The sequence below is a fragment of the Magnusiomyces paraingens genome, assembly GCF_902498895.1.
Source record: "Magnusiomyces paraingens strain CBS 517.90 genome assembly, contig: contig3, whole genome shotgun sequence".
NCBI classification, from domain to species: domain Eukaryota; kingdom Fungi; phylum Ascomycota; class Dipodascomycetes; order Dipodascales; family Dipodascaceae; genus Magnusiomyces; species Magnusiomyces paraingens.
Genome location: NW_022474069.1, coordinates 155381 through 183122, shown reverse-complemented (window position 1 = coordinate 183122; position 27742 = coordinate 155381). Strand labels below are relative to the sequence as shown.

The 27742-nt window shown below is 38.9% G+C and overlaps 11 protein-coding genes across 11 annotated transcripts; 6 read left to right on the top strand and 5 right to left on the bottom strand.

Moving 5' to 3' along the window:
• Nucleotides 1–194: 194 nt before the first annotated feature.
• SAPINGB_P003373 (uncharacterized protein) lies at nucleotides 195–1190 on the bottom strand (the record flags this gene model as incomplete). Its single annotated transcript, XM_031998091.1, has 1 exon — nucleotides 195–1190. The coding sequence occupies one exon, from the start codon at nucleotides 1188–1190 to the stop codon at nucleotides 195–197; it is 996 nt and encodes a 331-aa protein (XP_031853982.1).
• A 1276-nt stretch (nucleotides 1191–2466) lies between these two features.
• On the top strand, nucleotides 2467–4992 carry SAPINGB_P003372 (uncharacterized protein; the record flags this gene model as incomplete). Its single annotated transcript, XM_031998090.1, has 1 exon — nucleotides 2467–4992. One exon carries the CDS (start codon nucleotides 2467–2469, stop codon nucleotides 4990–4992), a length of 2526 nt encoding a protein of 841 aa, XP_031853981.1.
• A 232-nt stretch (nucleotides 4993–5224) lies between these two features.
• On the top strand, nucleotides 5225–5854 carry SAPINGB_P003371 (uncharacterized protein; the record flags this gene model as incomplete). The annotated part of the gene is made up of 1 exon (XM_031998089.1): nucleotides 5225–5854. One exon carries the CDS (start codon nucleotides 5225–5227, stop codon nucleotides 5852–5854), a length of 630 nt encoding a protein of 209 aa, XP_031853980.1.
• A 185-nt stretch (nucleotides 5855–6039) lies between these two features.
• Nucleotides 6040–7093, bottom strand: SAPINGB_P003370 (uncharacterized protein; the record flags this gene model as incomplete). The annotated part of the gene is made up of 2 exons (XM_031998088.1): nucleotides 6040–6709; nucleotides 6777–7093. 2 exons carry the CDS (start codon nucleotides 7091–7093, stop codon nucleotides 6040–6042), a joined length of 987 nt encoding a protein of 328 aa, XP_031853979.1.
• A 769-nt stretch (nucleotides 7094–7862) lies between these two features.
• SAPINGB_P003369 (mitochondrial 37S ribosomal protein uS10m) lies at nucleotides 7863–8756 on the top strand (the record flags this gene model as incomplete). The annotated part of the gene is made up of 1 exon (XM_031998087.1): nucleotides 7863–8756. The coding sequence occupies one exon, from the start codon at nucleotides 7863–7865 to the stop codon at nucleotides 8754–8756; it is 894 nt and encodes a 297-aa protein (XP_031853978.1).
• A 222-nt stretch (nucleotides 8757–8978) lies between these two features.
• SAPINGB_P003368 (uncharacterized protein) lies at nucleotides 8979–10712 on the bottom strand (the record flags this gene model as incomplete). The annotated part of the gene is made up of 1 exon (XM_031998086.1): nucleotides 8979–10712. One exon carries the CDS (start codon nucleotides 10710–10712, stop codon nucleotides 8979–8981), a length of 1734 nt encoding a protein of 577 aa, XP_031853977.1.
• Nucleotides 10713–11208: 496 nt separating this feature from the next.
• On the top strand, nucleotides 11209–12312 carry SAPINGB_P003367 (uncharacterized protein; the record flags this gene model as incomplete). The annotated part of the gene is made up of 2 exons (XM_031998085.1): nucleotides 11209–11222; nucleotides 11286–12312. The coding sequence occupies 2 exons, from the start codon at nucleotides 11209–11211 to the stop codon at nucleotides 12310–12312; spliced, it is 1041 nt and encodes a 346-aa protein (XP_031853976.1).
• A 3902-nt stretch (nucleotides 12313–16214) lies between these two features.
• Nucleotides 16215–17852, top strand: SAPINGB_P003366 (uncharacterized protein; the record flags this gene model as incomplete). Its single annotated transcript, XM_031998084.1, has 1 exon — nucleotides 16215–17852. The coding sequence occupies one exon, from the start codon at nucleotides 16215–16217 to the stop codon at nucleotides 17850–17852; it is 1638 nt and encodes a 545-aa protein (XP_031853975.1).
• A 399-nt stretch (nucleotides 17853–18251) lies between these two features.
• On the bottom strand, nucleotides 18252–18740 carry SAPINGB_P003365 (uncharacterized protein; the record flags this gene model as incomplete). Its single annotated transcript, XM_031998083.1, has 1 exon — nucleotides 18252–18740. The coding sequence occupies one exon, from the start codon at nucleotides 18738–18740 to the stop codon at nucleotides 18252–18254; it is 489 nt and encodes a 162-aa protein (XP_031853974.1).
• A 1957-nt stretch (nucleotides 18741–20697) lies between these two features.
• SAPINGB_P003364 (uncharacterized protein) lies at nucleotides 20698–25146 on the bottom strand (the record flags this gene model as incomplete). The annotated part of the gene is made up of 2 exons (XM_031998082.1): nucleotides 20698–24942; nucleotides 25144–25146. 2 exons carry the CDS (start codon nucleotides 25144–25146, stop codon nucleotides 20698–20700), a joined length of 4248 nt encoding a protein of 1415 aa, XP_031853973.1.
• A 1221-nt stretch (nucleotides 25147–26367) lies between these two features.
• On the top strand, nucleotides 26368–27594 carry SAPINGB_P003363 (uncharacterized protein; the record flags this gene model as incomplete). Its single annotated transcript, XM_031998081.1, has 1 exon — nucleotides 26368–27594. One exon carries the CDS (start codon nucleotides 26368–26370, stop codon nucleotides 27592–27594), a length of 1227 nt encoding a protein of 408 aa, XP_031853972.1.
• Between the last annotated feature and the right edge of the window lie 148 nt (nucleotides 27595–27742).

Genomic DNA, 27742 nt, shown 5'->3' with positions numbered 1-27742 from the left:
CATATTTGAATAAGACCATTCTTTCTAAAAAAAAAAAAAAAAAAAGCGCACGAGTGGACCTTCTTGTTTTGTGGGATAATATTTGGCAAATAATAAATAGTATCATTTTTTCATGTATATACTATATATACTAAATAGAAAAATTTTTAAAAAAAAAGTCATTCGCTCCCCTTTTCCATCTACAAAATCCTAGTTTACTTTCTAAGCTTAATCTTGCGGATAAAGGTCAAGAAAATGACGGCAATAGCATAAAGCTGCTCCTTGAACAAGAAGAGGAAGGCCGAAGTAATGGCAGACTGGGTAACCTTGGTAGCAATACCACCGTAGAGGCCACCGACACCCTCATTCTTAATGATTTGGATGAGACCACCAATGAGACTGGAGTTGGTGGCATTGCCGTCCTTCTGCTTGAGTTGGAGACGGGACTTGAGGGTGATGTAGGGATAGGTGATGGATGTGGCAAAGATCTTGCCAATGGCGCCAATGAGGAAGAAGTCGATTGGGCCGAGCTTGCGCTTCTTCTCAATGGTATTCTTAATCTGCTCAAAGATAGTGTATTGGAGAATGGGGTTGATGACAAGGACAAGAGCAGGAAGAATGCCGGCAAAGAAGGGCTTGAAGCCGTCCTCACGGATAATCTTGGCGACAGTCTCAAGGGTGCCTGGGGTGCGGATCTTACCAGTCTTGGGGTCCTTGACTGAGTTCTCCTTGACAGTCATACGGGTGTTGACGACCCAAATGGGGTTTGTGAGAACCACAGTTGCTGAGCCGGCAATGGCACCGGCAGCCATGGACTCGAGAGTGGAAAGGTTAAGGCTCTTGCCGGCCTTGCGCTTGGAGGTCTCGTAGAAAGAACGGGTACCTTCATAAAAGTAGTAGTAGACAAAGTTGGTTACCGAGATGCCAAAAAGAGCAGAGTCAAGTCCCGAGTAAAGACCGGAGACACCTTCTCTTTGGATGATTTGGCGAGCAGCCTCGAGGGCACTAGTAGGTCTCTTGACACTGGCCTCGTCCTCGGCAGCAGTGGCGCTGCCTGCACGCTGGGCAGCATCGGCCTGTTCCTTCTTGGATCGTCGGGATTCGGTTTGGGCTCTGGTGGAGAGGGTGATGAGAGGATAGGTGACGACCATTGAGAGAGCACCACCGCCGGCACCGGCGAGGGCATGAGCAACGTTGTCGTTAGAGGCCATTGTGTCTTATGATATTAAGTATATTTTTTTAAAAAAAAAAAAATTTAAAGGGATTGGTTGGATAATAAATGGACAAATATTATGTAGAAGGAAGAAAAAAAGGAGGAGAGGGAGGATTTTGACTTTTTTATATATTTATTGGAGAAATGGTGTGTGTTTGTGGGTGGTCCAAAAAACTGGGGGGGGAGAAAAGGAGAGGCCTGAGGATGCGAGCAGCCGCGGACAGCCAAAACATAAAATCTGGAGTAGCGATGGGTGGGGAGTTGTGTGTATGTGTATGTGCTTGTATGTGCTTGTATGTATGTATGTGTGTTAAAAAAGTATATTCAAGGCAAGAGTCAGAAAGAACAGCCGAGGTTGGAACGGCCGCTTAAGGGCAAAGGAGAAACTCGGCGAGCTTGTATGGGTTTTCCAGCCGAGCATTTCTATGCGTGTATATCTTGTCACGCCGATGCGTAAGTTACAGTCTTTGTTTATTTATTCCCCGCTCATGTAGTCTATTTATCCTAGGGACCGAGAAACGGTAAGTGTTTATGTAATTAAGCCTCATATTACTGTTTATGGGGAAAAAGTTGGGGTTTTGAATCTGAAATTTGAATTGTTAGACCAAAATGAAATTGGATTGCCCACGCTTTTAATAAATATCCGTTTATGGTAAAAAAAAATTAAAATAAATGAATAAATAAATAAATAAATTATAAAGTATTTTAAAAAGAAATTCCATGTTTCTATGCATAAAATGGTCTCCGTAAACAAGTATATATAAATTGATCCCTAGCTAATTCTTTATCGGCCATCTCTGATCGATCATTTCTCAAATAGGATAGTCCAGAAAGCTTTATCAAAACAAAAATAAAAATGGCTTCAAAATATAAAAATAAAAATAAAAATTAAATATGTATTCAAAAAAATCATCAATATTGTTTTGCTATTAGATCATTAACTACAATTGTATCTCGCTGTTTGAAAACTATTTCCTTCATTTAACTAATTAGTTATAAGATTCAAAACTTCAAATCAAATTCCATACACACACATATATACTTGGGGATCGCATGAATTGGGCATGGGTTTTGAAAACTATGAAAGCCGTGTACTCAACTGTAAATTAGTTTCTACTATCCCTCCTCAAAAAAAAAAATAATTTAAAATTACCTGATAATAATTAAAGCTAAAAAATCCTCAATATATATAAAGGTTTCATTTTTCTTAAATTTCCTTTTTTTCTATTTTTATATATATATATTGTCAAGCTTCAGAAAAAAAAAGAAAAAAAATGGAGTCTAAACTTCATGAAAGTAATGAAGATGTCTCTTCTACAAAAAAATCAACAAGACAAGTCATTGTGGACGAGCAGGTCTTGATTCGTTTTGGCAAAGACCCTAGTTCAGATGAAGATGATCCCGTGGCCTCCTATTACTACGACAAGTACATGGACATGAGTGTTCAAGAAGGCCTCGATATTCTAGCAGAAGCAATCAAATACCACGACGATGATGTCAACTTCCCCCAAGATGTCATGGACAAGATTAAAATCTATGTTAATGATCCTCAAGCTTTTGAAGGAGATCAAGAAACATTCGAACGCGAAGTCAAAATTGAAGCCGTTCTTATCCACTACCACTCTCCCTACCCAGAAGTTCGCGCCGTGTGTGATCCGTATGACGACCCTACAACACCCTGCGACACTTTCCGCGCATACTTTCTGGGACTCTTGTGGACTATTATCGGAACAGGTGTAAATCAATTTTTTTCTCCACGTTTGCCCAATATCCGTCTTAGTGGTGGCATTTTGCAAATCTTGTTGCTTCCCTGTGGTAACCTCATGGCTCTACTACCGGACTGGGGTTTTACAATTAAAGGCCATCGCTACAGTATTAACCCAGGGCCATGGACCTATAAAGAGCAAATGTTCGCCTCTATAATTTTTAACGTTTCAATTGGTGGCGCCTATGCCGCGCTTTACAACATCATTACCCAAAAACTGCCCATGTTTTATGACGAGCAGTGGGCCTCAATCGGGTATCAGTTTTTGCTGGTATTTTCCACTCAGTTTGTGGGTTTTGGTTTTGCAGGAATCATGAGAAGACTCATTGTTTACCCTGTCCGTGCTGTTTGGCCCACAATCTTGCCAACTTTGGCTCTTAACCGTGCCCTGGCAGCCAAGGAACCAAATAAGGTTGTAAATGGTTGGAAAATTAGCAGATATGGTTTCTTTTTGGTGACATTTAGCGTCAGCTTTATATATTACTGGCTTCCAACCTATCTTTTTGAGGCTCTTTCCTACTTTAACTGGATGACTTGGATTTCTCCAAATAACTTTAATCTTGCTGCTATCACTGGTAGTATTAGCGGGCTGGGACTCAATCCCATCCCAAGCTTTGACTGGGCTGTTCTCAATTACAATACTCCATTGGAAATACCTTTTTACTCACAAGTCAATCAGTATGCAGGTGCTTTGATTGCTGGGTTTTGTGTTATTCCGGCTCTATACTGGACAAATTTTAAATGGACATCATACCTGCCCATCAATTCCAACCACTTGTTTAAGAATACAGGTGAGCCGTATGATGTGCGCCAGATTTTGACCAATGGCTTGTTTGATAATGAAAAGTATCAAAAGTACTCTCCACCATACTATACTGCCGCAAACTTGGTTCTTTATGGTGCTTACTTTGCTCTCTATCCATTTGCCATTATTTACACCATTGTGATTGACTGGAAATCCATTGTTTTCAGTATTCGTGACTTGTGGGATACTATTAAGCACCCTATGCGATCAAATTATGAGAGCCACGATGATCCTCATAGTAAAATGATGAGCAAATATCCTGAAGTACCTGACTGGTGGTTTGTTGCAGTTATGGTGAGTGCTGTTGGACTTGGTATTGCGTGTGTGCGGGCCTTCCCCACAAATACGCCCATTTGGGGTATTTTCTTTACAATTGGCATCAATTTCGTTTTTTTGATTCCCATCACTCTTATTTACTCAGTCACTGGCTTTTCCTTTGGATTGAATGTTTTGGTGGAGCTCATTGTGGGGTATGCATTGCCTGGTAACGGTACAGCCCTTAACATTCTCAAAGCTTATGGGTATAACATTGATGGTCAAGCGCAGAATTACATTACAGATCAAAAGATGGCTCATTATGCTAAGCTTCCACCAAAAGCTGTGTTTAAAGGTCAAATGATTTCAACCGTTATTCAAGTGCTTGTTTCAGTGGGTGTAGTCAACTGGCAGATTTCCAATATCGATGGCTTGTGCACCAAGCACCAGGCTGAGAAGTTTACTTGCCCAGGCCCCAATACCTTTTATGCAGCCTCTGTTATTTGGGGTGTCATTGGTCCCAAGCGTGTATTTCGTCACTTGTATCCACTACTTCAGTGGTGTTTTCTCATTGGCGCTGTTGCAACAATTCCCTTTTTGCTACTGCGCAAGTTTTTCCCGCGCCAAACAAAGTACTTTCAGCCCACGTTGGTTATTGGTGGAATGTTGTCGTATGCACCATACAATTTGACTTACCAAACAGGATCGTTGTACTTGTCGATAGCCTTTATGTGGTATATTCGTCGCCGATACTTGAGCTGGTGGGAAAAGTATACCTATGTCTTGTCGTCGTCAATTACTGCGGGCGTGGCGTTTTCAGCAATCATTATATTTTTTGCAGTTCAGTACCACCCCAAGAAGCTAACTTGGTGGGGCAATTCCGTATCATATGCCGGTGCAGATTCTGCGGGAGGAAGTTTAATAAAGGTCCCCGAGGGACAGATTTTTGGACCACCTCCAGGCCAGTTTCCATGATTTAGAAGAATTGTTTGTATGGTTTTTTATTGTATTTTATTATTATTATTTGAAGGTTAATTTTTATTTTTTTTCAATCAATTGATTTACCCCCGTTACCCTCCCCAATAACTTTTTCGGTCTTCTTATCAGCCGATTGGACTTCCCCCACAAAGATGGCTAACGGGATTATTTTGTTTTTATTTTTTTTATTTTTTTATCCAACCAACAAAAAAGCTTTGCATACATCACAATGACTGAACAAGTTGAACAAGTTCCACAAACACAGCAGTCTTGGTTTATCAAGCTTCGGGATTATGACTGGGATACCGATGAAGGGTACCAGGCTGGACTTAAGTCTGTGCTTGCAGCCAAAGGCCTACAATCGATGGACACAGAGGCCGAGTTAAGGCTAAGGTCGTTTTTCTTTTCTCGAAAGTTTGGCACCGAAATTAATGTGGATTCATATACCAAGTGGCTAGAAGAAGAAACTAAATCGAATTTAAAAAGCAATGATGTGACACCAGTACAAGCGGATCAAAGAAGTAATTCTGAGAAGAAAGAATGCGAGGTGCCATACTCTGCATCATATGCACAGGTTGTGGAGATGATTCTTTCTGGGAAGCCGATTCCAGGAATTCGGGATATTCCAGATACTGAGCTAGGGTTACAACAATCGTCACAGACGTCTGCTCAGCGCCGGCGCAAGCCTTGGGAGATCGAGACAGTTGTGGAAGAAGAAAAAGAAGAAAAAGAAGAAAAAGAAGAAAAAGAAGAAAAAGAAGAAAAAGAAGAAAAAGGGGAAGAGAAAGAAGAGGAAATTAAGGACGGAACATCTCAAACAGGCAAAAGCGAAAGTTTACCGGAAGAAACAAGGCAATGATATGAATCAATGACGATCTTTTTATGAGGATCAATAATCATAATGAACGAGTGATTTCTGTATTTGTTTGGTTAGAATAGCCAGTTTACATTTTTCTACTATACTATTAAAATGCATGGAGTTTTATTTTTTTTTTTTCATCTCTCAGTTTTTTTTTTTGTACCAACCCATTGACACAATTTGGTTTACTCTTCCAGAATTCCAGCCTTTTCTTCCTCCGAAGCATCCTGGTTAAAGAGTCTCATGACAAGTTCGAAAGATGCAAGAGCAGAAGCATTGGCAGGGAAAGATCGTAGAATGGAAGGCCCGAAACCTCTAAAGTAACCCTTCCAGCCATAAGTTCTGTAGACGTTCTTGAAGGCATCGAGCCAGGACTTGTACTTAGGGTTGTTAAGATCATCGGTCATGATGCGCTGCTTAACCACATCGACGGGGTATGCGGTGATCCAAAAAATGGTAGCCGAAAGACCTCCGGCCCAGAAGTTGGCCATGACTTTGTTCATAGAAGTTTTCTTCTCAAAGTAAGTGTTGAATATATCATAAGACCCCCACCAAAACAGGAAGTTTGTTCTAAAAATCATTGTTGAAAGCAGGCCCTTGTAAAGGCCGTTGAAAATGCCATGATTTTTGATGAGAGACGCCGCACAGTTGATAGGGCCAGAATAAACTTTGGTAGAAGCGTCGTATTGAACTTGCAAACGGGCCTTAACGTGCTCAATGGGAGCTGCAACAAAACTGACGGTCCAGCCAGACAGAATTCCTGCAACACACTTGCCGGCAAATGGGAGCTCACAGTGATCTGGGTAAACGCAATCCTTGATACATCTTCTATAATTGTGCAAAGATCCAAGCATTCTGAAATGATGTTAGGAAAATAAAACGAAGATGATTGCAACTCATAAATAAAACAAACAAAACTTACACACTGTCCATGACCATCCATCCAACAAGAGGAGGAGTAGCTCCCTTGTAAAGACCGCGGACGCCTTCCTTGCGTAGGGTCTGGTAAAGACAGTCCATGGGGCCCTTGAACTTTCCTTCTGCAGAGGTTTGCATGCGGACCTTGATTGTATCGAAAGGATGGCCGACTGTAAGCTTTGTAATGCCGGAGAAGACGCCGGCCACGAATCCTGCATAGCGGGGTGGGTGTTTAACGTCTTTTGAGGGATTGGGTTTAGTGGCAGTTTGATTAGCTGCTGCCTGGTTAGCTGCGGGAGTGTCTATGGGTTTAGAGTCCATTTTTTTTTTTGGAGGGAGTGAGTATTTTTAATGACTCTGAGAATGAATTATTTTCCTTTTTGAATTTTTTTGAAAAAAAAAAAAATTATATAAATGAGGGAAAAGAAATTTCAAAAATGTTGAAGGAAAAAAAAAAAAGTCCATTTTGTCTTCTACTGACATTAAAATAACAAGAAAAAAAAGGCCGTTAAAAGGCGCCGATTTCGCCCTTTGTGAATAGCCGCTGCCCGCGGACCAAAACCCGCGTCTCTCCGAATTTTTCACTCGGTTTCCGTCATACCAGCCAAAAGTAATAACTGAAGGAAACGTGCAGATCTAAAAGTTCCAACGTGATAAGAAAAAAAAAAATTATAGTTGGTGTTTGTTTGTATCAAAAATATAAAAATAGAAATAAAAATAAGAAATTAAAAAATTAAAAAATTCTCTCTAATTGATTGATTCATTAAAGAAATATCCGGGCAACCATTTGCTGGGCTCACCGGAACCTCTTGTCTCGGTGTCACAAATGTCCCGACCATCTCTCCAAGCTAGTTGTAATTGCACCTTCATAGGTTGTTGTAATGTCACATACTCAAACGTTGTAATATATACTCACGTGATCATTTCCCGCCCAATCATAGCATCGCTACTTGCCTAAAATTTTCAACTTTCCCAGAAAACCTCCCTTGGGGACTAATTTTTCCATCACCACCAACACAACAGCATCAACTCCACCTGCTGGATCATTTCGACCATCCCCAAGCTCCCGCAGTTCATACACCCCTAAACAATGCGAGCCCCATCAACTCTGCTGCGGCAAGTCGCTGCTACCCGCGCTCAGATTGCTGCTCCTACATATGCCACCATCCGCACGTTCTCAGTCTCAAGCAACCTCCAGTCGCCCTCCATTCCTACTGAGATCCAGCTTGCCAACAAGGTTGTCGTTGATGATTCGCCTAACTATGCCCCCAGTGACCTGTACCCTTCCGAAGGTACTTTCGTTCCTTCCAGTACTAAGCCCTCGCTGGCCACAGGCCGCCCCGTGCCCCTCAACGTCAAGCTCAATGAGTACGCACCATTGCGTCATCCTAAAACACACGGCCATCTTGTTGCTGAGATCCAGATGCGTGCTTTCGAGACCCAAGATCTCGACTTCTTTGCTGACTTTGCTCTGCGTGCCGCTTTTTACCTCAAAATGCCTGTCTCTGGTGTTATTCCTCTGCCCACCCGCCGCGAACGCTGGACTGTCATCCGCTCACCCTTTGTCCACGCCAAATCAAAGGAGAATTTTGAGCGCCGCACCCACAAGCGCGTCATCAAGGTCTACGACTCTAACCCAGAAGTTATTGAAACTTGGCTCGCTACCCTCCAAAAGCATTCCATGTCTGGTATCGGTATGAAGGCTCATATGTATACCCGTGAAGATATCAATGTCGTCAAGTCTCTTGACAACCAAAAGCTTACCAGCATGACCCCTGAGGAATTGGCTGCAGAGCAGGAACATCTTCATTCCATTTCCTCTTTCAACCCCACAAACGTTCACTTTGGCAACGATGTCAACCGCAAGGTTGCCAAGGAAGTCATCAAGCTGTTATCTGACCCCGTCTTCAAGCCTCACCTTGATGAGTCCAACAAGGACACTTCTCCTGGTGCTCCCGAGTTGGCCATTAAAGAAGAGAAATAGATTTTGTGTAAATAAAGAAGTGAAAATGTTTGTTTGATAATGACTGTAAATATGAAATTATATAATAAAAAAAATAAAAATAAAAATAAAAAATAAAATAAAAATAAAAAATAAAATAAAATAAAACAATTGTGCATTTTATGTTTTTTCTTCAATTTTTAAAAATTTATTAAAAAAAATTATATAATACAAAAAAAACTCATCCTTAACGACCTATTAAATCTAATTGTTAACCTCAGGCTTCATGGTGGGGAAGAGAAGAACCTCCTTGATGGTGTTGGAGTCAGTCAAGAACATGGTAAGACGGTCAATACCGCAGCCCCAACCACCAGTGGGAGGAAGACCATACTCAAGAGCATTGAGGAAAGTCTCGTCAACAAGCTGGGCCTCATCGTCACCCTGGGCCTTCTGGTTAGCCTGCTCCTCGAAACGTTCACGCTGGTCAAAGGGATCGTTCAACTCAGTGTAGGCATTGCAAATCTCCTTGGTAGCAACAAAGACCTCGAATCTCTCAGTCAAACCAGGAATCTCACGGTGGTACTTGGCAAGAGGAGACATCATCTCAGGGTGACCAAAGATAAAGGTGGGGTTAATGCAGGTGTCCTCAAGGTACTCACCAACAAGCTTGTCAAGCATGCGGGCATTGGTAAGAGGAGGGGTGCAGTCAAGGTTGGCCTTCTTCAAAACATCCTTCAAGAAATCGTTGGTCTCCTTGGAGTGAAGAGTGTCAGCAGGAGGGAACTTGACATTGAGGCGCTCCTCCAAGGTGGGGATCATGTCAAGACGCTTCCATGGGCGGCTAAAGTCAATCTCCATAGGCTTACCCTCGGGGCCATCAGGGTGGTAAGTGATCTTGTAGTCACCAGTGATGCTCTTGACCATCTCGGAGAAGAGAAGCTCAGTGGTATCCATAAGATCATAAACATCAGCATAAGCCTGGTAAAACTCACAGGTGGTGAACTCAGGGTTGTGGGTCATATCAATACCCTCGTTTCTAAACTGACGGCCAATCTCGTAAACACGCTCCAAGCCACCAACAACAAGCTGCTTAAGATAAAGCTCAGGAGCAATACGCATAAACAGATCCATGTTGAGATCGTTGTGGTGAGTGACGAAGGGCTTAGCGGTGGCACCACCAGCAATGATGTTCATCATGGGGGTCTCAACCTCAATGAAGTCACGAGAGTCAAAGAACTGACGAATGTAGGAAATAATCTTAGAACGAACAATAAATCTGTCGCGGGTGGAATTGTTCATGATAAGATCGAGGTATCTCATGCGGAAACGGGCCTCCATGTCCTTGAAACCAAAGTGCTCGGTAGGAAGCATGTGGAGAGAGGGGGTAAGAAGAGTGATCTTTTCAATGAAGATGGAGAGCTCACCTTCACCACCCTTCTTGGGGGAAGTGCGGAAGGGGTAACCATTGACACCAATAATGTCACCTCTTCTAAGGATTTCGTGGATCTCATCAAGCTTCTCCTCGTCAAAGGCCTGGGCAACGGCCTGGAGAGAAGAACCCTCACCGTGGATGACGTAGAACTTGAGCTGAGTACCAGACTCACGCTTGGTGAAGATTCTGCCAGCAATGGAGACCTTTTCTTCCTCGAGCTTCTCGCCACGAGTCAAGTGAGAGTACTTCTTGACAAACTCAGGGATGGTGACAGAGACATGGAACTTGTGGGGGTAAGGGTAGGGGGCCTTAGACTTCTTCAATTCCAGAATTTGGCGACTTCGGATCTCAAAGTACTGGTTAGGGGTGAGCTCTTCCTCCTTGGGCTTAGAAGCAGAAGCAGCAGGAGCGGGGCGAGCGGCAGCCTTCTCGGCCTTCTTCTTGGCGACCTCGCGAGCCTTCTGGCGCTTCTTGAGTTCGCTCTTGGAAACCTGTTCGCCGGTTTCCTCGTCAAGGTAGGTCTTCTGCAGTTGCTCAGCAGCCTGTTCAACAGCGTTGTCGGACATTGTTAACTAAAGTGAAGTTAGTATTATTATGAGATTATGATAGAAGCTTTGTTTTGAGACTTACTCTCTTGGGTTGATTGAAAGTTTGAAGGAGAGGCTCCAAAGGGTATTGTTACTTGGGAGTATACGGAAGATAAGATCAAAAAAAAAAAAAAAAAAAGAGAGGAAGGAAAAAAAAAAAAAAAAAAAATTCCTGCAGTCGCGAGAGTTTCGAGCAGGTTCATGCGGAAAGAGTCACGACGCACCCACTGCCCTGGCTGCCAAAAATTTTTCAAAATTACTCAGACGTTATGTAATTTTTGGTTCGATGTTAGGGTTAAAATGGGTTCGGTTTTATTTTGGGAAAGAGAGTCTTTGGGAAAAAAAAAAAAAAACTACACCACTTGTAATAATAAGGCAAAGGAAAATTTTTTTTTCAATAGCACATCCTCGCAACAGCAGGCCTTATACGCACAGATCATATCGTATCTGCCCTTCCCCTCATTAACTTCCCATAATGTCTAAGCTTATGTATGTGTTGTCTCTTGTAAATTAGATAAATTAGATTAAGAATACCATATTAACCCCATCTAGTGGTCGCTCTGCCATCCCTGTGGCTACCTTCCCTGCTGGCCCCGCCACCACCAACAAGGTCCAACTGGACTCTACTGTTGTTCTTAAAATCATAAAGTCAGCTTCGGATGCGTACCCTTCACCAATATCCGGCCAGCTTCTTGGTTTGGAGGAGGAGAACGTTCTGTCGGTTTCCCATGCATTCCCGTTCCCCCCTTCAGCCAACGACAATGAGGGTTTGGGCATTCGATCCAAGTCTGTGCAAAAGTACCAAAACGATATCTTGTACCACCTCAAGGCCATCAACGTTGACATCAACACTGTCGGCTACTTCATCAGCACCAACCTTGGCAAGCTGTTCAATATCAATACCATTGAAACTCTTCTTTCATACCAGGCTAGCAACCCCAATGCTGTTCTCATTGTCAATGACGTTTCACAGACCCTGGCCTCCGGCTTGTCGTTACACGCCTACCGTCTTTCTGAGTCATTCATTGCTGCTCGCAAGGAGGGCAAATTTACCACTGAATCTTTGACCAAGAACAGTCTTTCATACCACAACATTTTTGATAAGCTTCCCATTGAAATCCACAATTCGCACCTTGTCACCTTTTTCCTCCAGTCTTTGGAAGCCAGCAACCTTGAAAAGGCCCCCTCTGCATCGTTTGAAAACAACTTTGATAACTTGAACATCTCCATCGATTCATATCTTGAGAAGAACATTGAGGCCATTTTTGACTCGATTGATCAGTTCCACACCGACCAGGGTAACTACAATTACTACCAGCGACAGCTTGCTCGTGAGAAGCTCAAGATCCAACAATGGCAACACAAGAGAAATGTTGATAACGCCCAACTTGCTGCTGCTGGCAAGCCAACTCTTTCTCTGGACGACTGGAAGAATGTTTTCAAGCTTCCTACTGAACCTTCTAGACTTGACAATCTCCTTGTTTCTGGTCAAATTGACAAGTACTGTTCCCAGATAGAAGAGCACGGTTCTACTGTCAGCACCAAGTTGTTTGCCACTAGAAAGAGCTTGAACTTTTAAGAAAGAATGAAAGAATGAAAGAATGAAAGAAAAAAGAAAGAAAAGTAATAGGAGATGGTAAAGTGATTATGAAAGAAAATATTTAGTTATTTTTTATTGTTACCATGAATGGTTTTTTTTGTTGATGTTAATTGATCATGTAAAAAAAAAAAAAAAATGTTAAAATTAGTGAAAAAAAAATGTAAAGGCTATGATAGAGATGAGTGGAAATTGAAGAGTTGGTCAGTTGCATGTAATTAGATAAGCGTTATCTCTTAAGACAATTGAAGATGGTTCAAAATTCAAAGATGGAAATTTGTCTTGTCGATCGTTAATAATAGAAAAGGGAATGGGGTAATTTGTAATGTTTAAAAAGATTTCATTATTAATTAAACAGTGAATAATGGAAATATGAAGCGTATTTAATTGCTTTTAAACCCAGGAAAGCTAAGTGAATTCACTATTATTGAGGAATTTTTTTTTTGTTTCAGTTTAGACGATTTGAAATAATGAGGAGGACTTTAAGAAGTTTAAACTTCCATATTTCCAGGGCCACTCACTATTTTACAATAATTTTTTTTATCTCCCTCTTTTTTTTGAGATTTACTTTTAGTTGCTAAATATTGAAATCTAAGATTATTCTCTTTTTTTAAATCGATATGAAAAAAAAATGGTTTATTTTTAGTTTTCTGAAGATAATTTCTTTTACAATTAGTTTTTTTTTTCTCCCTCAAGTTTTTATTTTTGAATACAAAACTTATATTAGCATGTAACGTTAGAATGCTATTTTTGGGATATTGCTCAAAAGGATTTGACATTGCACATTGTAAAAAAAAAAATATTTATTTCATGTTTCGCTTACATCATAACTTTTGAATAATTGAAAACTTTTGTTTAATTTAAATTTTATATTATCAAGTATTCATTTATTGTTTTTTTTAGATAATTAGTTGTTTTGAACCCCCTTTATCATCTTGATAATATGCTGCTAAAACAGTAGTTTATTCAAATCGGTTTTTCTATTCAGAAAAGAGTGGGCAAAACCCAGATTTGATGAGGGCTGTGCTAGTTATCTTTTTTTTTTTAGGCTTCAGTATTAACCTAGTACCTCTTTTGATATTTTATGATCATAGAGACATTTTTCTTTTCTCGTGGGTTCTATTTTAGGATTAACAATTCTTTGTATATTCTAATTTTGGAGAAGAAGGAAGGGGCATATATATAAATGAAATGATGAAACTCATACGTTAGTATAATTACAAAACATAGTAGTATATTGTAACATGCAAACGTAGGTGTATTTTTGTTAACTACAGTTAAAACATAATTGTAAACCATTCAACCTCGGAAGGTTCCTATTGACCGAAACAAAATTGTCTGTAGTTACAAACAAACAAACAAACAAAAAAAAAAAAAAAAAAAAAAAGAGAGAACGATATTTAATTTTCTTTCTCTCTCTTGGTATCTCCTAAAGTGGGGGGGTCAGCTTCCCACAGTAGAAAAAGTTTCTTTTGAAAACAAGGACATAGCGAGTTAGTTGCCTTTTGGTATTGAAGCTATATATATATATATAAAAACAAGTTTTTTTTGCATATGTTGAAAAAAAAAAAAAAAGAAGAAGAATTCTTTTAGATACTAGAAAATATTTAAATGTCCGGTATTATTACACACAAAAAGCTTAAAAGTAGATGATCAAAGAGGCGGAAGTAAATGTTTGCTTTGTATTTTTCATCTTTTCTTTTATAATAATTTTGATGATGTTTTTGAAAACCAAAGGGTTAAAACCAAAAAAAAAAAAAAAAAAAAAAAAGCCTTGAATAGGCTAAAACAACCGAAGTAATTGCAGTTGTAGTAGAAGATTTTGAAAATGATTTATTATGTTTGAGGTAGTCTTCCTAAAACAAACAACTCAAATAGATGTCACACTTTTGCCCAAAATGAAGGAAGAAATACGAGAAGCAAGTCGTGAAAGTTCAATTGAGTTTTTTTTTTTTTTTTTTTTTTTAAGATATGGAATATGAAAATCTTTAATTCAATTGATTATTGATATATATATAAGAGATATTTCTAAATTCAAGTCTTTAATGGAATATTTCATTAAAACGCGAGTGTTGTTTTTTTTCAATTACAAAAAATTGTTTAATTTCATTTGTTTTTAGGCGTGTCGGTTGATAAATTTTGAGGTGTTGCAATGCAATATCATCACTAAAAAAAAACCCCTCCATTTTCATCTCCCCCCTTCTTTTAATGTTATTGGCAATCATCATATTGGTCTCAATTGATGACTCTATTATATGTTGTTTTTTTAATTTTATTTTTATTTTTATTCTTTTCTTAAAGATTTAATTTCTAAAAACCTACAAAGGAAGTAAGTTGAATGACTACGCGTGTGATAAATGATAGGCCAAGAAAATGTATCAAGTATGAATAAAACAAAAAATATATATATATATATCATATACGAGGCCAATTTTAAATGCATAAGAGATCAGTTTTGATGACTAAGTCTTTTATTTTAAAGTTTCCTTGTGGATCCACACACAAACATACAGTGATAAGCAGTAGCAGTAGCAACAGCAGCAAGCATGAATCTAGCTTATATATATATACATGACAACAACGTGATGAAGGACCGACTTTTGTGGTGTTATTTGTCTCCTCCTCATACTTCCCACCCACCTCCCACCCCTTATTTCTAGGTGTTTCCTTATTCAGGGATGAGAGATTTATTATATATATATATATTTTTTTTTTTTTTTTTAGATGTAAAATCTTTAGATTGGGTAATGATGATTTGAGATAAAAGTGTTTATGACTCTTAGTGATATTGAATAAAAAAAAACAAAATCTATTCTTGCCACGTATCTCATATCTATAGAATTATATATATTTATATATAATTATATAAGAATTCCTTCTATCTACAAATAGAAGACTACGATAGAAAGCCTGGAATGGAAGCTTAAACAAAGGGCCTGGCACAAGCCGCTTAAATGGTTGGTGACCAAAATTTCATATCATACACAACAACAAAATAAAAAAAAAAAATGGCCTGTGTGTGTGTGTGTGTGAGATTAAAAGCCTGCTTGGCTGTGGATAGAAAATAAAATAAAAATAATTTTTTTGTTGTTGTTTTTTTTTTTTTTTTTCCTGCTTAGAAATTAGCTTGTCAGGGTAACAAAGAGATCCCCCAGCAAAGGCATATATTTATGCGATCTTTCCTATTTTTTTTTTATTTAATTTTTTTTTTTTCTTCAACCAATTTTTCTTCAAATAACAACAACAAAAAAAAAAAACCACAAATAAAAAATTTTTTTTATATATACTTTCCTACTCCCAACAGTGCACACCAACCAATAGAATTTCTCCAAAACCATTTCCCTCCCCTCTAAAAATTTACAAGGTCTTTTCCCAGTCTTTTTCTATATACTCTGACTGTTTGAATCCTTTTCTTTTACAATCTTTTTCAACTTTTATCTTCATCTTCTCGACTGATTTCTTTTGTTATTCCTGTTACTCATTTATTTGAAGTGACTTGCTGATTCTCTGATTTTTTTCGATTTTTTTTGCGCTATTTTTAACACCTTCCCGCCCCCCTGTTTTTTTTTTTTTTTTTGCCACCTCACAAAACAAAAATTATTCTCTTCTCCTCTCCTCTCCTCCCCCCCCTTACCCTAACTTTGCTGCCTCATTTTTTTTTTTTTGCCACCGTGTTGATTACTACTCATTTCCTGTGGAACACTCTGAAACAAATTTAATAATAAAACATTAATTACACCATTAATTAAAAAAAAAAGTCTGTTATTACATTACAACAAATTTCTATTAAGTAACTTGATTATTTTTGTTACTGTTATTATTACAACAACAAAGTTATTATTATAATTATATTACACAGTTATAAATTTTTTTCTTGCAACAACATGACCCCCATCGTTACTTCTGCTGCTGCTGCTGCTGCTGCTGCTGCTCCTACCGCTGCTGCAACAACAACCACTCACAGTAATATTGAAGGTACTGCTTCATGCGCAGATTATGTCGCTCATAAAAATTCTTCTTCTTCTTCTACTACTGCTACTCTTAATAGTTTAAAAAGAAGTCGGCAGGCTGACATTACTACGGCCACTTCGCCCAGCTTCAAACGGCGGTGCGTGGCGGACCTTGACGGCTCGGATTCGTCCTGCTCTTCTGCAGACGAAGACGATAACCTCCCAGTAAATCATCATCATCCTTCAAATAATTCTTCTTCCTCTTCCTCTTCCATTTCCGTGTATAAAAGCCCGTCCTCAAGCTACCGCAGCAACAAGACGGCTCTCTTTAAAATTAGAAGAGCAATGTCGTTAAATTCGGTTGCACCAGCAACCACAGGCACCTTTTTTTCACCACCTTCCCCCCCACACTCACATCACGCTTATGAGGATCTGGATAGTCCAAACAACAATAACTCTGTTGCAACAAAGGCTTATCACCACAATGCTTGCTTCTCTTCTTCTTCCGATTCCGAAGACGAAAATAATGCCATTGTTGCTACAGGTGCTGTTACCCCGATCACCACAACAAAGCCTTTCTTGTCTTCTCATACTGCAATCCCTAAAAAGTCACACTCAAGACACAAGTCTATTTCCGTGGCTACCCTTCGTCGTCACTGCACAATGATGAACCCAGACACTCAAACTGGTGGCTTCTTACCCTTTAACGATGCCACCAATATTTATGCAAACTCAAACAACCATATCACCTCCACCACTTTTCTGCCTGCCAATACTGCGGCTACTGCTGCTGCTGCTCCTGTTGTACCAGCATCTCTTCCTACCCCGTCTTCTCTTGGCGGTATGGGGTCCTCTCGCAAGAGACGTGCTCCTGCTGTCCCCCGATGCGACTTGGTAGCTCGTGCTAGATGCTTTGACTACTTGGTTTCGGCCATTGATGAGGTCTGGGCACAATACTGTACTTACACTTCATGTGCTGAAGACGAAATGTATGCTGTGGATGAAGATGAGAAGCGAAGCAAGACTTGGAAGCACAAGCGCAACACGTCTGTCTACAGTGACCACGAGTTGCCCACCTCGCCGGCGAGCTTGTGTGAGGAAGACGGCAACTATTCCTCTACCAATGAATCGTACGGACCCCGTACACCTTACCACGATTCTGGCAGCCGGTACAATACCTCGCCTGCACGCCAGATGTACAGTTGCAACACTAGTAAGATTGTTTATGATGAATACAATCACAATGATGAGTGTGATGATTCTGTTGAATCATCCACTCAAAATGATTCAGCAACTTTATCAGCTGTGAGCGACAAATCATTGGCTCCTTCGGAGCAACCTGGCAGTGTTCGTCTTTTGCACCTCAAACAGCGTCTGATGAAGGCCAAGTACTATCTCCAGGATCTTGTTGATCGGGACGATATTGATTCGTCTTGTGCGTTTTGGAACAAGTGGGACTTGGTCAAGTATCCAGCCATTGAGCTTGTTGAAGATGATGGCGAGGATGACGATACTGTGGAAACTGTTACTGATGAATTAGAAAATGGCCGTCACTATGCCAGTGTTTATTAAAAATTTTTTTTTTTTTAAATCTTTGACGACTCTTATTCAACTATTAATGACGACAAAAAAAGTTCTAGGATATTAAGATTTGGGAATTAAAAACGAATCAATTTTGGAATATACTACTACTACCACCACCACCAACCCACCTTTCCCTTTTACGAATAATGATTAAAAAAAAATTAAAAAAAAGATTAAAAAAAAAAAAAAAGAAAACGAATAATGATGATTAAAAAAGTGTGTTTTTTTGTAATGATGGCGTTTGATTGTTTACTTTGTATTTTTAAAAAAAAAATGTTTTTTCCTTATCTTTTTCTGTTTGCAAAGTTGTATATATATAAATAAATTTAAATTTAAAAATATAAAAAAATTTTTTTTTTCTTGGAATAATTTCTCCAAACGTTACCATTACTTTTTATTTTCCTCACTGAAGTCTACTGATATGTATCTTCCGACCTCAAGCTCATCGAGAATCTTTGTTATTTGTTCTTCAGTAGCTCCAGAGCCCTCATGGACCTTAGCCACGGATTGTTTAATTCTATCCCAATATGACCAAAACATTTTGGCATTGCGCATGCTATAGGAGCCGTAGTTTGGTTTGACGAGGTTGTATGTACTAAGCAGGGTGACCTTCAAAGTTTTCAAAATATCTTGGTCTTGGTTAGGGTCGATTTTCAGATCCACGGGTTTATTATTAATTGATGATGAATCTTCAGGAGATTGATTTAGTATCTGAGCTTCTAGCTTTGCAATTGATTCTTCAAGATATGTGAAGCAACGGGTTTGTGCGGCCACGTCTGAGTGGGGGACGTACCCCCAGTTAAAGGCCTTTTTGTTGAGATACTCGTAAGCCGTTTCTTTGGAAGCTTGGAATCGTGAAGGTTGTGGGGAGGTCATTATGATGATGGATGATATCTTTTTCTTTTTAAAGTATGTGTGTATGTATCAAGAAGGAACGGATGATGATTAAGAATGCCACAGATGAAAGAAAACTGACTTGGTTCTGTGAATTGTAGATTATTTTTTAGATTAAAAATTTTTTTTTTTTTTTTTTCGTTATCAGAATTTTATTTAAAGTGATGAATAAAAAAGTCGGAAAAAAAAAAAAATAAAAAATGTCGAAGATTATTTTTAAGAGTTTATTTTAAGTAATAATAAATAATATAATATAATAAAATAATAACCAGATAAAAAAAAATTGGTTTTTTTATTGTTAAAAGCCGTGATATATATATTATTTAAAATGAAAGATGGTTTAGAAAACCCAAAATAAAATATAAAAAAAGAAAAACTTTTAAAAGAAAGAAATACCAGCAGCAGAAAACTTTTGTTTTATATAATCAGGAAAGAACGCGTATTCATGATATCACAAAGGCAGGGAGGAGGTTATGATAGCGCCATTTTATTTTATATGTGTGAGCGCACGTGAGTTATTGTGAACACAAACGCACCAAAGTTTCATTTGCACCCAAAAACTTGTTGCACTAACAAGAACAAGAACAAAAAAACAAAAAAACTAACCAGTACACCAGTTTTACTAGTTCATCCATTTAAACGATTTTTTTTGGTGATTCTGAAGAGGGGAGATTTAGTTTCTTTTGAATAGTGAATTGTTTGTTTGTTTGTTTGTTTTTATTAAAGGGTTGAATAGTGAAGATTGGAATCTCATGGAAATGAAAGAACTTCAATTTACTTCTCCTCCTCTTCCCCCTTCCTTTCACAGTGATGATGATGATAATGATAATGATAATGGTGGCGCAGTTAAAGCCATTTCTTTTGTTAGTATTAGTAAATATAAATACTATATTTTAGTATCAAAACATAAAAAAATCAAAACTGCAACTTTTTTTTTTTTTTTTTTTTTCTATTTTTTTTAATATTTTCTTACGGATCTAATTGAACATTCCGTGAAACCGCAGTATTTTTTTTTTTTTTTGTAGAAGTAAACGACCAGCTTTTTATTCATTTTACAAGCTGATATTACCTTCAAAAAAAAAAAAATATCTTCAAAATGGAAAAACTTCAAACCATTCATTCAAATTTCTTAGAGTGGGAATTTAAATCAAATCCGTACCGTCATCTGCACCGTTGCATGGGAGGGGGGAGTTTTTAACGTTAAAGTTAAGCTTAATTGCATGGAGCTGAATACAAACAAACAAACAAATAAATAAATAAACAAGAACAAGAACAAATTTAGAGAGAAATGTTTGAGATTCATGTAACAAATGAAAAAGAAGAGGAAAAAAAAAAAGATACTAATAGGATCTCCGTAGATTTTAAAAAAAAGAAACAGATAGATTTTCTTAGATAAATACAAAAAAAAAATAAATAAATGAAATGAAATAAAAAGGTACTAATATAATAATAATAATAATAATAATAATAATAATAATAATAATAATAATAATAATAATAATAATAATAATAATAATAATAATAATAATAATAATAATAATAATAATAATAATAATAATAATAATAATAATAATAATAATAATAATAATAATAATAATAATAATAATAATAATAATAATAATACTAATAATTATGGGCTTTTTCATCTTCTTTCTACAACTTGTAAACAAAAACCTTCCCACTAATGTTTTTACCTGTTGCAATAGACCAGCTGTGCCAGCCGCTCCCTCAAACAATCAACGGCTTTTGACCCCTCCCCTCCAAAACTGAATCAATTATTTCCATCAAGCCCTTTTTTTTTTTTTTTTTGAAAAAAATCATACAAATTTAAGTTTATATCATATATATATTTGTATCTTTTTTTTTTTATTATCAATAATTAATCAAAATTTATCTTTATTTATTTATTTATTTTTTTTTTTCGTTTTAAATTCAAAGCTTAATAGCCAACCTCCCGTCTCCATTTACGCGATCCTGACATCATCGGAGACACTGGCCCAAAAGTCGGCGACGCCATTCCCCCAGGCCCTCCACTCGTCTTACTAAACCGAGACATCATCGGTGACGATGGACCATTGCCACCAGCCCCTGAACTAGACCCAGCCGCTGGCGCATTACCAGCTGCTGCAGCTGCAGCTACTGCAGCCATCCGTGTCCTCTGTTGCTTCGACTGTAACGCTCCAGCAGCAGTCATGGGCTGCGGCACTGACGGCAGCAACGACTCCTCATTCCCAAAATATAAAACCTTAATCACATTGCCAAACGTCACGGCAATCGATTTGGCTCCGTACTTGGTCACAGGACCAATTGAGCTAATCAGCAACCGGTCAAACGAAACGCTATCCAGCTCCGTCCCAATCGTGTTGCTCACTGCCCCGCCCTTCCCAGTGTTGAACAGACCACTATTCAACATCATCCCCTTCATATTCTTCTTGCCCTTGTCTCCATGCCCATTCCCACTATTCCCACCACCATTCAGCAAAAGCCCTCCCCCAACTCCATTCCCATTCTTCTTCCCGTTACCGTCATCACCTCCAATGATCTTGCGTCCTCCGCTATCAAGATCAGGAATGTCGTAGTATGTCACCTGACCTGTCGCAGACATAGCCCATCCTTCCCACGTCATCCCCAACGTCGGCTTCGAGTACACTGGCCCAGACCCAAGCCCTCGAGTCCTGTTCCACCGTTCTGTTTGTGAATCAAGCACTGGCACAGGAATCAAAATGTCCAAAATAAGGTCCCATAGTGAAGGCTCGAGATGCTTTGTCAATGCCCCACCGCTAGATTGCTTGTTACCATAATGCCCATACCCGGCACCCTTGCTGTCATTATAGCTATTGGTATTATTGCTGCTACTACTAGCGCTTCGAGCATGCCCAGAAAACATGTCTCCTCCATTGGTATTACCGCTGGTGCCACTGGCTCCAATGCTACTGCCGTCAACTCTCGCTGCACGGCGTCGTCTAAGTCCTTCGGAATTTCTGGTAAAAAGTGAGATGATTGGATTGGTCACCTCCTCCTTCAACACCCCATCATCTTCTTGGAATGGGGGCTCTTTCCGACGAACTCCCATAATCATATTCATGTCAGTCGCATCCCAGCCTTCAACTCTATCAATCCAGTGCTGGCGCTCTGTTGTCGCTTCAAACCCCAAGCATCGCGTTTCACGGGGATCTCTTTCAACACGAATACATATGCTATTCTTTGCACGATTGTCAATCGTCAAAGTGTGACAAATCGTCAAACCCTCGTGCTCTGCATCAGAGTATGCAATCGAAAAAGTATCAACTGACACACATCCACAGAATCGGCAATGTGTAGGTTGCGAATGGAAGGCTCGCAGTGAACTTGGCTTCAAGTGCCCAATTTCAAAATGCTTCACAATGATACCCGTTTGCGCATCAAACAAGCATACATGGACTGCTGTTGCAATCAATACCATATTGATTGCTGGCACAGGCACCAAAGATACAACCTTCTCGTCCAATATCTTGGACCGGCGTATTGGCGGAATATTCGGTATGCGGTTAACAGCTGATATTCGGCCAGCACGCATTGGATTCCGGGCCATCATGGCCTGCGGTGCAGGAATAGGCTGTGGTTTATATTTGGACAAGTCGTGCACATGCACGCCGCCTTGAGATTGGAGAGTGTGGAGAGTAAATTGCATCGGCGACTCTTGAATCATAAGTCGGCGGAATCTCCAAGCACGCCCAATGTGCGTTCCAATACTGATTTCATTTTCAGATGACATGGATATAATACGCTCAGGGATTCTTGGTGTCAAAAGACGTCGCGCGTGAATCACTTGTGAAGTCTTTGATGGGAATTCAATGGGGAACTGTGTGATTTGCCCCACTTCAGAGATAGATACAACGCTGCATGTATTAGTCACCACAATCAGGTCAGGACCTGAAAAAAAGGTTTCCACTGGCGCTGTACTAAAAAGCGCATCGTCTTGGATATGGTACAAGTGCACATTGCTCTTATAATCCCAACACCAAATTCCCGATACACGCGAAGAAAATATAGCCACCATAGACAGTTGAGAATTAATAACCATCCTAGTGACTGGCCAAAACTCAGTGGCCAGGGGGATTGGAATGGGCTTAACCAAACGATTCCCTGTGGCTGAAGCAGGGTTCCAAACGCACACCTTGTGGTCCAAAGAAACTGTGCCAATTGCAGAGCCTTCCGTAGCAATACGCAAGACATCAAGCGTATGAAACCCAATCAGGTCCTTGGAGAAGAACTGAGTGACTTCATTGGGTTCTGTCGACTCTGAGCGTTCGGATTGAGGGGGAAGCACATATTTAAGAATTACCCCTGTAAGTGAGAGAATAAATGCTATTGATGCCACGAGTTCCAGAATTATGTTTATGGAAATAATGCGAATAAATTTAGAATAGGAGCCAGAAATTGATGGCCCCAAAAAATAGTCAATTTTTGACGTAGAGGAAAAGAGTGGGTGCCGAGTTCCTTGCAGAACTACTGGCTCAAAGATCTTAACAAATGGATACTGTGAAAATATTGGTGAAGATGCAGTAAGGTGTGTAAAGAAAAATGGGATCCTCCCAGAGGAGTAAAACTTTTCATTTGCTGGGTCTGTCAAAACCCCCCATAATGCTAGGAAAAAAATTGAAAGGAATAGTATGGAGTTTGAAAGTGACAATTTGGGATGGAAATAAAGATGCCGAAGATAAAGATAATATGGGCGTATTTTTTCTGGGAAATGCTCATCGGCATTGATAAACTTAAGATAGTATTTTGAAGGTTGGTGGTTGGATGTTAAACTTTCAGTTAAAAGATCCTCTAGCTCAAATCGGCGCAGGTCGATTGAAAGCACCGAAGTAAAATATGTAACGTGCAATATTAAGTCAATAAATATTGCAAGCATTGCAAACAAGCAAATATGTCTTATCTGGGGGCTATATGACAACCCTGGTAGACAAGAAATTAAGAGAATAATCTCTCCAAAAACAACTGCTTTTAAAGACTTATCAAAAGAGTCAGACATTCCAGATATTATTCTCTGCGACGGTTGTTGCTCGCTTGGGGTGTGTGCAACCGCGTTAAGAAGTCGAGAAATATTCTCAACGTTCAAAATGATGACGAAAAAGGGAACAAGCAAAAAATGCCGTAAACTGTCATGTGAGAATGAAGGAATAAAGTATGATATAATTGAAACGGAAGATGACAAGGTCAAAATACTCTGAGCGAAAAAGGCAACAAAAAGGCCAGACTTTGAGCGTACTGAAGATACATCCCATGATATGTTGATGTAGAAGGCCAAAAAGATGGTAGAAAGAATTAGGTTTATCAACGGGAAAGGGCAATAGGGGAAGTAAGCAAATGGAAGAGACCGGACATAACTAGCAAATCCAGATTTTTTAATTGGCTTAGATGTGGGGAGTATAAAAGAAGGATATCCATCCAACTTTGTTGTCAAGGACTCTTGAGGTCCCAAAAAGCTTTCAATTGCTGAGTTCCATTTCTGCTCATCTGCAGAGTTGTTGTAGAAATATGAAATAAGAATTCCCGAAGCCTTAAGCTCATTGTAATGGGGGGGCCTTGGGAGATATAAGACCGAGTTTAATGAGGGTGATGAAAATTTTAAAGAAAGGAGGGAAAAGTGGTCGTTATGAGTGGATGAGGAATAATAGTGCAGATATGGTAATGTCTTGATTTTAGGGATTAGGGCAAAATCTGGGTGAAGGAGATCTGAATCTTCTTCTCCATGTTCATCAGCGTGTCCCTTTCTATGCTCATTTCTATCTTCTAGTTTATCGTCATTATTCTCAGTAGTAGAATCTTTTTGATGTGGTGAAGATTGCTGGCTGTAGCTACCAGAGTTGACTGTTGGCAAGGCAAGGTCTGAAATTAATGGTGCTATTGAGTCTAGGACCTGTTGGGATAATACGTTTGAAAAACTAGGTGGAGAAATGTAAAGCTGTTTGACACTAAGTATCGGGGTAACATTGTCGGAGGATATGTGTAATGATTGGTCTTCTGACAAAAGTCTAGGTGAAGTTTGGATTGGTGTTTCAAGATTTTTTATTGGTAAAGAGACTGTAAGCAATGTGTATATGAATGGATATGATAGAATAAAAGCAATGGAGGCTGGCAGAATGATGAATAGCCGAGGAGAGGAAACCACTCGTTCAACAATTCCTTTTATTTGTCGCTATGAAAATAAAATGTTAGAAAAAAAAAAAAAAAAAAAACAAGGTTAGAGAGTATATATATAAGAGGCAAAAAAGAATGTCAAAACTCGGTAAATGCTTAATATTATAGGGTTTATCAAGTTTTTTTTTTTTTTTTTTTTTGGAAAACACATTGAAGACCGATTATTAGAGATTCAAGAGCTGAATTTTGAATAACTTACCATTATAGGGACAATTCAGTGGAATAGCTAGCTATCCATGCATAAATGTGATGCTGGCTGCAAGGAAAGCAGATATTGGATGAGCGAGTTGAAATGATTGAAAGAAAAAAAAAAAGGGTAGTAAATAAGGTAATCGGACTTTGCAGGAGAGATGTGATGGTGGTGATGTTAATATTTGGTCTTTTTGAAAAAAAAAGCGAGGTTTTGTGAGAGAGCGAACTAGGAAGAAGCCCTTAGTAGTAAAGAAAAAAAAAAATAAAAAAAAAAAAGTTACAGACTGGCCCAATAGAAGATTGTTACAAATGTTGACATGTAACAGATCCCATATGGAGAAACTAACTAGCCATGTCGAGATTACAGCAGGGCCTAAAAGTACGCAGCTTATTCAGGGGCCCTTCCGTTGGTGAAAAAAAAAAAAAAAAAAAACTTGCCGATGTTTTGAGATTTCCCGGAAAAATGAAAATTGATGAGAAGCTTTAAAAGGAAAAGAAAAAAAAAAAAAAAAAAGAAGAAGTAACTTTTATAAAAAATGAAATTAAGTTTATTACAAATTATATAGACAGAGCCATTTTACTAATTTAATTATTTGATTTTTTTTTTGATATATGAAAATACTTTTGACTTTATAAAAAAAAAAATTTAGTTAAAATAAATTATCTACGCGTTCCATGGAGATCACAAAAAAAAATTGCCCATAGAAATGAGTTTGCAACACCCAACGGAACCTACAACAATCAAACATTACATAAACATTACATATAATGACTAATATTAAGATTAGCAATTTTTTTTTTTTTTTTTTTTTGGATGAGGAAAGGAGATCGACAGAATTCTTTGGAATTCCACCAACTTCCAGCATGTTCTATTGAAAGCAGGTGTGAAACCTGGCATAATAATATAAAATAAAAATTTCTGGCTGCTCTCCTTTTTTTTTTTTTTTTCATATAAAATAAAACCCAAATAGTAATAATATAAAAAAAAAAAAATTTTTTTTTTATCAACTTGAAAAAAAAATAATCCTTTACCATCATACCATTTACATCTTGTTTATCAACTTTTTAGATAAAATTTATATTATTCTCTATAAATAATAAATTTATCACCCCTTTATCTCTCTTCATAACTTTTTTTTTTTTTTTTTTTTTTAGCTGCTAAACATCACTTTTACCTCCTTTTTATTCTTTTGCCACTTCATCACATCTTACGATATAATATCAAACAACAATGGTTAAGGAAACAAAACTTTACGAGCTCTTGGGTGTTCAACCCAATGCCAGCGAAGCTCAGCTTAAGAAGGCTTACAGAGTAAATGCTCTGAAATACCATCCTGACAAGAACCAACACAACCCTGAAGCTGCAGAGAAGTTTAAGGAAATCTCTGGTGCCTACGAAATCCTTTCTGATCCAAGCAAGCGTGAGCTTTACGACAAGTATGGTGAGGCCGGTCTCAACGGTGGACCAGGTGGCATGGGTGGTGCCGATGACATTTTTGCCCACTTCTTTGGTGGCATGAATGGCATGTTTGGTGGCGATCATGGCCACGGCCGCTCCGGCCCTCAGAAATCTAGAGACATTGTTCACCCTATCAAGGCTACTCTCACTGATCTTTACAAGGGCAAGGTCTCCAAACTCAGACTTACTCGAACAGTCAACTGCCCCACATGTAAGGGTAAGGGTGGCAAGGAAGGCGCTGTCAAGACATGTTCCGCCTGTAACGGTAATGGTGTTCGCTTTGTCACTCGCCAAATGGGCCCTATGGTCCAGAGATTCCAGACTATGTGCAGTGACTGTCAGGGCCAGGGCCAGATTATTGACCCCAAGGACCGCTGCAAGGAATGCAAGGGCAAGCGCACTGTCGACCAGAAGAAGGATCTCGAGGTTCACATTGATAAGGGCATGGTTCACGGCCAGCGAATTACTTTTGCTGGTATGGGTGACGAGGGCCCAGATATCATCCCTGGTGATGTCGTCTTCGTCATTGACCAGGTTCCTAATGACACTTTTGAACGAAAAGGTGATGATCTTTACACAAAGATTAAACTTGATCTTTTAACTGCTCTTGCTGGTGGCCCCTTTTCTATCAAGCACCTCGATGATGAATATCTTAGAGTTGACATCATTCCTGGCGAGATTATTTCCCCTGGAATGGTCAAGGTCATTGAGGGCAAGGGTATGCCTTCTTACCGCCATCACAACTTTGGCAACCTCTACATTAGCTTTGATGTCGAGTTCCCTGCTCCTGGCTTTGCCACTCCAGAACAACTCACTCTTCTTGAGAAGATTCTTCCTCCACGACCAACCCTTGACATCCCTGCCGGTGTTGAGATTGAGGAGGTTGTTCTGTCAGATGTTGACCAGACCAAGTACCGCAAGGCTAACTCTGAAGATGACTATGAAGATATGGACGCTGATGGTGAAGGCCCACAAGGCGTTCAGTGCGCATCCCAGTAAGCTATTCTTTCCTAACCCTGGGGGATGTGTATCAATAGAATATTTGCATTTCTGATTGTTTTTTGTTGTCCATAAAAAAGTTAATGTATTTTTATTACGGTTTTAGTTTTTATTTTTATTTATTTTTTTTTTTTTGAAGAACTCATTG